The sequence below is a fragment of the Chrysemys picta genome, chromosome 7, assembly GCF_011386835.1.
Source record: "Chrysemys picta bellii isolate R12L10 chromosome 7, ASM1138683v2, whole genome shotgun sequence".
NCBI lineage: Eukaryota > Metazoa > Chordata > Testudines > Emydidae > Chrysemys > Chrysemys picta.
Window position 1 is genome coordinate 51,555,881 of NC_088797.1, and position 12,814 is coordinate 51,568,694.

Sequence of the window (12,814 nt, forward strand, 5' to 3'; positions counted from 1 at the left end):
GTAAACAGGCGGGGAAACGTCAGTTTTGATGGGACGCCTGGGGGTGACCTACCAGTTCACACCAGGGATCCACCCACAATAAAGCTTCCCTTCTCCAACCGGTTGTGTGCTTTTCTCTCGGAGTGGTCGTGGCTGACTTCGGGCCGTTGGGTCACCAACACCGTTTCCTTGGGCTACACCCTCCAGTTTACCTCCATCCCACCCAACCACCCTCCTCCCCGTCCCTCCTGGGGGGACCCTTCTCATGAGGCCCTGCTAGAGCAAGAGGTGGGGCAGCTCCTTGGCTTAGAGGCAGTGGATGTGGTGCCAGTGGAGTTCAAATGCAAGCAGTACTATTCCCTTATCCCGAAAGCCAAAGGGGGACTCAGGCCCATCTTGGACCTCTGAGGCCTGAACCAGTACATGGTAAAGCTCAAGTTTCACATGGTCTCTCTGGCCTCCATCATCCCCTCCCTGGATCCCATGGACTGGTATGCCGCCCTCAATCTGCAGGACGCATACTTCCACATTCATATATTTGAGGGGCACAGGCGCTTCCTCTGTTTCACGGTTGGGCAAGAGCACTACCAATTTACGGTCCTCCCATTTGGACTGTCTACTGCTTCCAGGGTATTCACAAAGTGCATGTCGGTGGTGGCGGCCTACCTTAGACATCATGGGGTCCAGATCTTCCCCTATCTGGACCACTGGCTGGTGCGGGATCATGTGGCACTCCTCCGATCCACATGCGCCACTCTGGGCCTGTTGGTGAATGTTACCCATGTCCACGTTAATCCCGGTACAGTGCATAGAGTTTATCGGGGCAGTCCTGGACGCGACATCGGCCAGCGCCTCCCTCCCACCGGACAGATTGAAGACCCTGAACGGGCTCGTTGATAGTCACAAGGTTCCCCGTGACCTCAGCCAGAGCGTGTCTCCAGCTCCTTGGTCACATGTCGGCATGCACATATGTGGTTCGCCACCCCAGACTCAGGATGCGGCCCCTCCAGCTCTTGTTGGCCTCAATGTTCTCCCAGGCCAGAGACAGGATGGACAAGGTCCTCACTGTGCCCAAGCCCATGATTGCCTCCCTATAATGGTAGTCCTCCCTGGGTAACATGCTTCCCGGGGGCTTGTCCAGGGGCAGGCCCCTGTCAGTAGATCTGATGTCCGACGCATCAGACCTGGGGTGGGGAGCCTATGTGGGGGACGTTCAGATCCTGTGGTCCGCGCAGGACCTTGCCCTGCATATAAACATTAAGGAGCTCAGGGCGGTCCGGCTGAGGTGCGTGGTCTTCCGTTTGCACCTGGAGGTCAGGGTTCTCACAGACAACACGGCCTCGATGTTTTACATCAACAGGCAAGGTGGGACCCGCTCCTCTGCCAGGAAGCCCTCAGGTTGTGGGGTTTCTGTATAGCCCATGACATTTGCCTACAGGCCTACCACGTACTGGGCACCCAGAACTCGCGGGCGGATCGCCTGAGCCAAGACTTCTCCTATCAGCATGAGTGGTCTCTACACCCAGAGGTGATGCTCAGACTTTTCCAAGAGTGGGGAACTCCCCAGGTGGACCTGTTCGCGACCCGGCAGAACTGCCGGTGTCCCCAGTTCTGCTCCATGGGGGGAGGGGCATGGGCACTATCTCCGATGCCTTCCTCCTATCCTGGTGAGGCCAGCTTCTCTGTGCCTTCCCCCCAATCCCACTGATCGGCAAAGTCCTGGAAAAGATAAAGACGGACAGGGCCCGGATCCTTCTGATTGCCCTGGCATGGCCCAGGCAACATTGGTACGGGACCCTCATGAGCCTGGCGGTCATCCCACCGTGGCCATTGCCATCCCGCCTGGACCTGCTGGACCAGGGCCATCTCCTCCACCCCAATCTAGTGGCACTTCACCTCACGGCGTGGCTACTCAATGATTAGGCCAGGAGGAAAGGACATGCTTGGAAGGCGTTCAGTGCGTCCTCTTGGAAAGCAAGCAACCCTCCATGCGTCGAGCCTACTTGGCAAAGTGGTCTCTGTTTTCCTGGTGGGTGGCTGAGCAGGGCATCTCCCCCGTGGCTGCCCCAATCCAGCTCATTTTAGACTACCTCCTTCACCTTAGAGCCCAGGGCCTGGTGCCCTCATCCGTCAAGGTGCACTTGGCGGCCATATCGGCTTTTCACCCGCCGGTGCAGGGGCACACAGTATTCTCCCATGCTATGACTGGCCAATTCCTTAAGGGGTTGGATCGTCTCTTCCCGTAGGTTAGGCCTCCAGTCCCACAGTGGGACCTGAACTTGGTGCTGGCCCAGTTGACGGGTTCCCCCCTTTGAGCCACTAGCTACATGCTCCTGGTCGCACCTCTCATGGAAGGTAGCCTTCCTGGTGTTGATCACATCTACTAGACGGGTCTTGGAACTCAGGGCCCTGACCTCTGAGCCCCCCGCCCCCGCTGTCAATTGTGAGGGCACACTCTACTACGGTGCAAGACTCGTCGGCTGCCTTTTTAGCCCATGTCCCCATTCAGGACATTTGCAGGGCTGCCACATGGTTTTCAGTTCACATGTTCACCTCGCATTATGCGATCGTCTACCAAACTGGGGAAGATGCCGGGTTCAGCAGGGCTGTGCTCAGTCCCGAGAGTTTGTGAACTCCTACCCACCTCCAACAGATATAGCTTGGAATCACCTATTGTGGAATACACTTGAGCAATCACTTGAGGAAGAAAAGACAGTTACCTTTTCTGTAACTGGTGTTCTTTGAGATGTGTTACTCATTTCTATTCCACATCCCACCCTCCTTCCCCTCTGTCAGAGTTGTCTGGCAAGAAGGAACTGAGGGTGGGGGGAGTGCTCAGCGCCCCTTATACCGTACCATAGAGGAGCCACTCCAGGGGGCGCTAGGGGCGCTCCCCTACGGGTACTGCTAGGGGGAAAACTTCCAGCACCAGGGCACATGGCGAGCACGCACACCCATTGTGGAATAGACATAAGCAACTCATCTCAAAGAACACCAGTTACGGAAAAGGTAACTGTCTTTTCTCCAGTGGGGTTGACTGGAGGTAGACCTGTTCATAATTAGTTCCAACAAAGAGAGTCACCTCTTCCACTGCAGAGTGAGCAGGGACAGTCTGTCCTTGTCATATGTTTTCCTTTTGCACAGGGAAAGGGTTTGATGTGTGCCTTGCCATTGATCCAGAAAGTTAGTGAAAAAGATGGTAGGGCAGGGCAAGGATAATTCTCATTGCCCCAGCCTGACACCATCAACAGTGGTTTACTTATCTTCTGCAACTTGTCTGGCGAAGTCTTTCTGTGTCTTCCTCTGCCTCCAGACCTACTATCTCAGCAGGAGGACAAGATCTTTCACCCAGACTCGCTGTCTCTTCACTTGACAGCATGGGTGCTCGAACTTTGCTCTTGAGCAGTCATGTTCTTCATCTGTTCAGGGCAGGCTAATTAACTGTAGAAAACAGCCCACTAGAGCGATTAGCGTTTAAAGAGGACCAGATTTTAAGCATAGAAAACGAGAAAACTTGATCTGTATCTGCTTTCATTCCTTGTGTTCTGGAATATTTAATGTACTTAAAGTCTGGGGCTTATCTAACTCATTGTTAAAAGTCCCTTTGGTAGCCAATTCTGTGTATCAAACTTTATTTAGTAGTGGATTGCTGTTTCTTCATTCGGTCAAAAGGTTTATGAAAAGTTTATTAAATTTATGCTGTCTGTTCTTGGAATCTCAATTTGGTGTTGGCCATGCCCCTTGAACCCTGGGCGGAGTGTTCTTTCTAGCATTTATCGATCAGAACAGCTTTTGCTATTGCCATCATGTCAGCTAGGAAAGTGAGTGAATTGAATGGCCTTGTGGCTGATCCACCTTTCACTCCTTTTCATAAGGACAAGGTAGGTCTCCGACCTGATCCCAGGTTCTTACCTAAGGTGGTGTCTGATTTTCATAGGCAGTGTTATTGTAGCAGTGTTGGTGCTAGAATATTAGAGACACAAATTGGGTGAGGTAATATGTTTTGTAGACTTACTTTGCTGATGAGAGAGACAAGCTTTCAAGCTTACAGAGAACTCTTCTTCAGGTCAAAAGAGCTCTGCATGAGCTTGTCTCTCTCACCAACAGAAGGTATTATCTCACCGACATTGTCTCTCTGATTTTCATGTCAGTCAGACAAGTAATTTGCCCTCCCCCCACCCAACCAAACTGCACTCTAATAAGGGGGAATCATCCTACACACTGTATGCGCCAGACGGGCTCTCGCCTACTACTTAGAACGAAAAATTGTCATAAATTGTCTAGATTGTTTGTGCCGTATGCTAAACACCACATGGGTTATATGGTTTCTTCTTCGAGTGATTGCTCATGTGTATTCCACAATAGGTGTGCGTGCTCGCCACATGCACCAGTGCTGGAAGTTTTTCCCCTAGCAGTACCCATGGGGGGGGAGTGCCCCCGCAACTCCTGGAGTGGCGCCTGCCTGGCGCGGTATAAGGGGAGCTGCGTGCTCCCCCCACCCTCAGTTCCTTCTTGCCGCCAGTAAAGGTGTGTCGGAGCTTCACTATAGCTCGTCCCCAGAACTGTTCGTTGGTTTAGTACATGTAGTTAGTTTAGTTTGGTTAGTCAGTGAGCCCGGGCCGGGGCATGCCCCGAGCCCCGGGATTTAAGTCGTGCGGTTCTTGTCGGCGTTCTATGCCAAAGAGCGACCTGCACACAGACTGTTTGCACTGTCTGGGAGAGAACCACACCAGCGAAAGGTGCAAAATTTACAAATCGTTTAAGCCCTGGACCAAAAGGGAAAGAGACATTAGGCTCCGGGCCACTCTGATGGAGTCGGCACTGACCCTGTCCCCGGCACACCACAACGAGCCAGTACCGGGCACCACAGTTTCAGTACGCGGCGATCAGCCGGTGCCTTCGACCAGTCAGCACTGTTCCCCATTCACGGGACACGCCAAGAGGACCAAGACTCCCTCCTCGCAACGGCACCGAAGGAAGTCTCAGAAAGAGGCTAGGCCCATGTCGGGAAGTCCTCGATCCCCATCGGGCCCCAGGCCTCCAACTCGCGTAGAGCGGAGTAGCCCGGCCTCTTTGGAACAGGCCTCTCCAGATGTCTGGATGCCTTCCACACCCAAAACCCTCCAGCCGGCCCTGTGCTCGGAGCCCCGCCCATGTCGGCCCCGCACTCCAGAGGCAAGCCACCGCTGGTATCTCTGCAGTCGCCTCTTCCCATACTCTAGACCCCCGGTTCCAGAGTGGGACTTAAACCTGGTCTTAGCTCGTCTTACGGGGGCCCCCATTTGAGCCATTGGCCACGTGCTCCTGGTCTCACCTTTCATGGAAGGTGGCATTTCTGGTTGCTATTACGTCAGCTAGACGAGTCTTGGAGCTCAGGGCCCTGACCTCTGAACCCCCGTACACGGTTTTTCACAAGGACAAGGTCCAGCTCCGCCCACACCCCATGTTCCTCCCTAAGGTGGTCTCCACATACCACATGAGTCAGGAAATTTGCAGAGCTTCAACCCGCGCTTCGGTACACACTGTAACCAGGCACTATGGTTTGGACTTGATCTCTAGGGCAGATGCTGGATTTGATAAAGCGGTGCTTCAGTCTCTGTTCGGTTAGGACTCTGCTCCCATCTCCAGGTGAGTTTGAGCACTGCTCCTCAGTCTGTCCCATAGGTGGCAATATGCAGAGCCACTCGAAAAAATGAACTTAACTTACTTGTAACCGGCATCCCTCGAGATGGCTCTGCATGCTTACCCTTCCCACCTGCCTCCCCCTCTCTGTCAGAGTCCTTGTTTGTTCTGTCTCTGGCTTTGCAGTGGAAGGAACACAGGTGATGAGGACTCTCCACCCCCTTTACTGCCTTGTCCTCAGTGTGTCGGGATGGTGTGGGAGAGCCCTGCTAGAAGGAGGCGGTGCAGTCCCCATAAGTGTGAATGTGCAGAACCATCTCAAAAAACTCTGGTTTTGTTGTTTTTGTTTTTGTATCTTTCTCATCCCCTCTCACTTATACTAGGTTGATGGGAGGACATGGTTTGTAGGTATCTGGAAGCATGTGTTCGGAGAGGGACTCAGGTGTGATTTGGAAAGCTCTGAGGGAACAAAATGAAGGGGTAGGTTATAAGTGAAACTCCAGTTTTGTTCCTAGTGGCTGCTGTTATAACCCAACATTAGAGAAGTGTCATTGTAACTACTCTGGATTTGTTAGATCTATCAACTTTGGGATCTTAGTTAAGAACATTGGGGTGAAAGGCTGTGCTGAAAAGGAGTTCCCAGCAGGCTAGCTTGTATATTAGGCTTGAACGTGATGTGGTGATGCTGGAATGCCTTTGAGCTTACATTGTTTGGAAGGTACTGTAACTTCCCCACCTCTGGATGGCAGGTGGGGTGAACTAGATTGAGCAGCAGCATTCGAGGTGCACTCCTATAAGGCGTATGTGGTACAGTTTCCTCAAACAGGGCTCAGACCCTCTGGATGGAAAGGGCTTTGGGTGAAATAATCTTGACCCAAGTGCCTTCAATTTAGGCTTGGAAAGATTTGATTTTTATCAGTAAATGTCGACGAACATCCATTTCACTGTACATACACAAACTGATGCCAACATATTTCCATCAGTGGTAATGGTAATTTACAGCTAGGCAAAGAAAAATGCTGCTTGAGAACTAATGATTGATGTAAGGCTGTTTACTTCGTAGATTTTGATGTGATGTTGGCCGTTTTGTGTTTTAACCGTTACAAATCTTTAACTTTTTGAATCTCTGCATCTGTTGTCATTAAATTGTCTGATGCACACACACCCAGTAATTTCCTGAAACTGAACATTTAAATTGAGAATTTTAAAAAGCATAAAAATAAACATTATCTATTGAAATTATAACAAAAAATAGAATTCTGCCAAGCCTGCTGAAATTGAAGGGAAGAAGCTTACATGAATGTGTGCAGTTCTGTGGTGCAACGAATGCTAGCTCTGGGCTGTGTCATCTGAGACCGCAGTTTCTGTGTTTGTTCAATGGGGTACCCATCCTGAGCAGGGGTTCTGGCACCATGACAAGATATAAATATTTACAACCGCTGCTCCTGAGAGACAGTGCAGCTTGGAGCATTAAGGTCTCTCTCTTGTCTGTCTGGTGGACGGTATGTAACTTGATGGTGATGGCTGACATGTCTGAAATGGCCTTGCAGCCCTGCTCCTGTGGAACTGCTGAACCCAAAGCTCCACCGCCCGGCCCATAGCCACAAGATCGACCTGGACGCCACCTTTGATGTCGAGACGCCTGAGCATCAGCCTCACAAATCAATCGCAGCCCCTGCAAAAAAACCCAAGCTGGATAAAAAGCCGTGAGTTCTCCCCTTTCTCCAGTCCTAGGTGGGACCAAGAGGACCAAGCTTCAGTCCCTCTAATGCTCACATTTTTGCTGAGCTTCAGGATCTCTACCCATTTGATTAATTGCAGCAGGAGACATTAATCTTTGTTTGGCCTTCCATCCAGCAGCTCCTCTCCCCTGCAAACTCTCTGCTAATGGCTGCAATCCTCTGAAGCAGTGAACCTACAGCAGATGTCCGACTCACTGATCTGATTTCTTACAGGCCTCCTGTGACAAACCTAGCAAAAAAAGTTTTGAAGGAAACAGTGGAGGTAAAGTAACCAATTGCTGGCCTCTTAGATCCCCCTGCTATTCTCAATCTGGTAATAGACTTAAGAAATTGACCAGAATATCCCTCCACTTGGGCTGTACAACCATCATGCTCTGATCTTAGTACTGCAATACATGCTCCAAGGTGCATCGCCTAGACCAGTGTTTTTCAAAGTATGGGTCCCGACCTAGTATTGGGTCGCAGAATGTCAGGCACTGCTGATTCAAATTATAATGATTGTTGCCGTGCAGCAGCTCTAAAGGGCCACACAGCAGGGACCTGGAGAGGAAAGAGGTAGGTGGTGGGTGGGAACTGGGGAGAGGAGCAAGTTGGGTCTTGCAGGACTGCTGCAGGCCTCTCCCCCAGCCCTGGAGCTCGCTGCTGTCAGCCAGGAGAGAGGGACCCTTCCCATGGAGCTCCATGCAGAGGAAGAGAGAGGCCCTTCTCCTGGTGCTCTGTGCTCCGTGCTGCCTGCTGGCAGGGGGAGAGAGAGGCCCTTCCCCCGGAGCTAGCTGCTGCCTGCCAGCAGGAAGAGAAGCCCTTCCCCTGGAGCTAGCTGCTGCCAATGGGCAGAGGGCTGTGAGGAGTCCTCCGGCCCCAGCCCTGGAGCAGCCTGCCTGCACCCCAAACTCCTCATCCCTGGCCCCACCTTAGAGCCCTCACCCCCAAACCCCACCCTCTACCCTACCCAGGGCCACTTCCCACACTCCTTGCCATAGGCTTACTAAGGCTAGTGTCTAGTGTTAGTTATGTAAAGTGGGTTAAGCTGGAATGTATTGCAATATTATGATTTTATGAAAACTCTAGTTAAAAGATATAATTATGTTGGGTCACGGGCATCAACTATGTTCTTCAACTGGGTCACGAGGAAAAAAGTCTGAAAACCACTGGCGTAGACAGTGTTCATACAAATGCTCTAACACAGCTGCCTAAGTCCAAGGGCTATTCTAGGTTTGCCGGCCATCCGTTCTTAATAGTTTCTGGGCATTTCTACAGTGCATTCAGTTGGCACACACACTATTGCTATTGCCAATGACACCAGTGGTGTTAAACTCGAAGGATCATGGCGGCAAACACTTTGAAGAGAGCTGGTCTTACTAGCCACATGAAGCACAAACACTTGCTCCCAAGCTTTGTTCTTAATAGCAAGAAACCATAGACATTGATACTGACTAGCTGAGAAGCTGCAGTTCCATGGTCCACGTTAAAAGGGTAAACCATGGGGTACATGAGCAATAATTCCTAAGCTGCTTGGTAAGGTTTTCAGTGATATCTGTTTCTGTAAATGAAATTCAGGGAGTAAAGCTGCTCATGCTCTCTTTCCTGGGACAGAACTGGGCAGGTGAGCAAGAGGATGACCCTCTAGAAGAATTCTTTCCTGCATTCATCAGGAACTCGGTTCTTTCCAGGAAGCCACCTGTGAGCAGCCTGCTGGGGCCACACAAGAACACAGGAGCTGTGAGTATGTGCCCTGGCCAATCAGAGCAAGGATGCTGCTCCCTGCCCTCCAGTGGTGGAGGCTTGTCAAGGGTCAGTCATAGGCATCCTAGCCCCCTGAGTGATCTAAGAGGGAGTGAATGAAAACAAGACTCTTGCTTTCCCTATGTGTTTGTGGATGTGAGAAATGTGGCTAGAGACTTCCCTTTAGAGCCCTCTGTCTTCCCTCATGCACTGTGAAGCTAGTCAAATGGCCATCGCCCTTCACTGAGATCCTGTCCACCATCATTCCTCTAGCTCTCGACAGCTTGTGTGTCTCCCCCACGTTTCCCACTAAAGGTCCTATTTCTTTAAGGGAGGTTCTGTCTGTTGTGTAAGCTTCCATCAGAATATGGCCAAGTTCTTCAAAAGTGACTTTGGGCACCCAACTTGGAGACCCTCAAAGGGACCTGATCGTGAGAGGGCAGTTGCTCAGCATTTCCTGAAACTCTGGCTTCTTTATTGTCTCAGGTCAGGCACCTTAGTTGCTAGTCTGCTTTGACCAAAGCATTCTGTACATGATAAGGTGCCTGGAACTGTCCCTCCCTTCCAGTACACTGCAAACTTCCAGCTTGGGTGAAGTACCTAGCATCACCCAAGAGGCAGACCTTGCGTGGTGTTATATCTTTTCTCTCTTCTCTTCTAGGTGAGAATGGGGTATGATGGCTTAGGAGGTAGAACTAAGTTCATACAGCCCGTATCCTTCCCCACCATCTGCGCTGTGGAAATAAGCGGGCAGGAAGCTCTGCTTTGCTTCCCTCTCATTTGGGGCGAGTATGTAGGGTGATTAATGCATGGGCTTCACTTGGGAATGGGCTGGGGACTCTTTAAGGGAGAACGTGGTGGAACTTGTTTAAGTGAGCACTTTGCCCACAGAAAAGACTTATTTTAATTAGTCTGTTTTCTATGCACCAAGTTAAACTGCACACCAAACATGGCCCAGGTGAGAGAGCAAAATATCTAACTACATGTCTGATTAAAGACACTGTTCTGGTGTGTAGTCCCACTACACAGCTCTGTCCTCCAGGCACTGGGGGAGGAGGAAGGGAGACAAATCGGTTGATGGGAACTCTTGAGAGAAACTTACAAGATTCTGATCAATCTGGGAAATTGTGGCTCAGATACTGTGCTGCTGTGGGTCTTGTATGTACGTGGGCACAGGTCCTGGGGCTGTATTTGACCTGTATGTGAATCATGTCATTCACAAGGAATGGGGGAATCTGAGTCATCTGATCACTATGTAATAATTGGCAGCTCTTGGACTGTCACTTGTGTGGCCATGTTCTCTGGGCAGGTCTGAGACCCTTCCACATGGTCCTGATTTAAAAGTTAACCTATCCTATCCTGGAGCTGGTAATAAATCACCCTACTCCCCATTTTCAGACTTGTTTTCCCTGACAGTTTTCCCTTCAGACAAACCCAATGGAGATCCGTCCCTTAACTGTAAAGAGCAGGAAGAGGAACGTCTCCAAGCCAGCATCCACAACTGCAGCAGCTTCCTCCTCTGGCACCAGCCAGGCAAAACTGGACAGCTTCCTTCAGTAAATCTGAAGGCTTTCCTGATCACTTAGGCATGCGTGGGCAGAAGCCGTGGAGCTTACCTACATCTCTGCAGAACCAAGGCACTGGGACCAACATACAGTGTCAGAACTCTCCCATGGGCTGAAACTGCCCTTTCGTAGTTCGCTGTTGATCCAGTCCAGGCTGACTACACCGTGAGCATGGCGAGGCAGGATGTGCCATGTGCTGCCAGCTGTCCTGGGAGATGGGGCTCCTGGCACTGAGCAACCTGCCTGCCTTTGCCTGACGTGCAAGGTCACTGGTTTGTGCTCAAGAGCTCAGGACTCCCTGTGGGTGGGGTGTGTGGATCCCTCAACTCTGCTTGGTTTGACTCATCTCGGCCTCACTCCTAGGCAATGCAGTAAAGTGTGGGACAAATCAGACTTAGAAATCTCCTGGCTGCTGATTGGTTCGGGCCTGGCCTTACGAGGCTGCATTTCCCCCAGGAGCCTTTGTTGGCAGAGAATAAACAATGAATTTCCTCGCCCTGCTTCCCTGGTCTCTAAGGCTTTGGCACTTCTGGTGGCAACGGGCCCCTTGGGGGACACAGCACTCTAGCTTGGTTTCAGGAGTATCGTATCCCTGAAGATGAGGAAGGGGATCCAGTGTCTGTTAGCCTGTAGCATCCAGAGCTGATTTCCACGCCAGGGATGGGCAGTCTCCCCATGCTTGATGTTTCATCTCCAACTGTCCTGGCTAGTAGTGCGGCATGGCAATCCTCTCCCTATCCTGGAGTCTTTGGGCCGGAGCGTGCCTGGTGCAACCCCACCTGAAAGGAGGAGTCTGCCTCAGGCACGAATCTGGTTTTTAATCTGAGAGCCAGGGGAGACACCTCACGTTGACACCTTACACCTAGTCATGGCAGCTGGGGACTTAGCCTAGCAGGAGACTGCTTTGGAAGGGACAAGGCCAGAATCCATGGCAGACAACCATTCTGTGTTGCTGTCTCTGCCATCCCAGCAGGTAGCCAGCCTGCCGATTGTCCATAGAGCAAAACTGTGTGTGATTTGTTGCTGTACAGTGGGCATGCGACAGGCACTGTACTGTTTTATCTGACCTCCAAGCAGCTGCTTGGCATGCACAGGTTTGATGAGGAGGCGGGTCTGTAATGAGGCAGTGGGGAATGGGGTGATCTTAGCGTTTCTAGCTCAGCAGCACCAGGAGCAGGTGGCCTTTCCCAGCTCGCCACTTCTGTAGGGCTTTATTTTCCAGAATCAAGAACTTCACGTCTCTGTACCAGGCTCTTAAAGGGGCAGGCGTCTATGATTTTCTGGATGCTCTGCAAACTTTGGTTTGGAACTTATATTTTTATATATTTAATCAATTTTTTTAAATGATATGATGAGTTTAGAAATGCTCCTCTGAGATGGATCCCTCCCTACTGCTGCTTGAGTGTTAAATGCAAAATACCAGCCCAGTTACACTTACTGGGAAAGAAATATGATGGGGCTGCTGATTGCTAGAGGAGGGCTTTATTCTGCTGTCATTGGCCTTAAACTCAGTCTGACGTCTCACATTTCCCAAGTGGTTCTGTTCCAGATCTTGCCCTGATACAATGGAGCCCTCTTCAAATTGTGCTGTTTATAATGAATTGGCTAGTGAGCATGGCTTGTTAGAGAGCTGGCCGGACAGATCCAGCATTGGTACAGGCTTATCTGGAAACCAAAATGAATGGATTAAAGGCAGAGCACTAACTCCACTGATTTCAGCATCAGCAGCTGTTTGTGTCAGTGCCCAGCCCGTGCTGTGTGGGTGCCCCAATTCCTGTATGTCCCTGAGAATGTGTGCCTTTATTAAATAAATGTGGTGTACAATATGGAGCTAGCTGATTTGTAACCTGAGGTGGCCGCTGCTGTCTCTTCTCAGCGAAGGTCTCACTTCTTCCATTGCACTCAGGGAGCCAGGCTCTCACTGGGGAACAGAATTTGAAAGTAGCTGAGACACTCTTGCACATTCCTCTGAGCTAGCTGGTGCAGGCCACTGATGGAGGCAGGGACCTGGGTTATATAGGCCTCTGCTCTGAGCCAGTCTGGTAAGTCCTGTGGGGCCTATTAAAGTATTGCAGCTGCTGTGCCCTGGTATCTTACTCCCTGGTATCTATGGTAGAAGGGCACTGGGCAGGGCATGAAGCTGGCAGCTGAGAAGCTGCAGTGGTGGAGCCATGGTAGATACAT

General features: G+C 51.0%; 1 protein-coding gene across 11 annotated transcripts in view; it reads left to right on the top strand.

Moving 5' to 3' along the window:
* TRAIP (TRAF interacting protein) overlaps nt 1-12,456 on the top strand; it is a 59,055-nt gene extending 46,599 nt beyond the window's left edge. For 5 of the 11 annotated variants that reach the window (XM_065551434.1, XM_065551437.1, XM_065551442.1 and 2 more), the window contains 5 exons: nt 7,152-7,307; nt 7,557-7,605; nt 8,937-9,062; nt 9,727-9,854; nt 10,464-10,665. In XM_065551434.1, coding sequence (XP_065407506.1) covers nt 7,152-7,307; nt 7,557-7,605; nt 8,937-9,062; nt 9,727-9,854; nt 10,464-10,521 — 517 coding nt within the window. In that variant the 3' untranslated portion in view covers nt 10,522-10,665. Of the gene's footprint in view, nt 1-7,151; nt 7,308-7,556; nt 7,606-8,936; nt 9,063-9,726; nt 9,855-10,463 lie in introns of all 11 variants that reach the window. The other 6 variants (XM_005289335.5, XM_065551438.1, XM_065551443.1 and 3 more) reach the window with 4 other exon arrangements.
* Nucleotides 12,457-12,814: the final 358 nt, after the last annotated feature.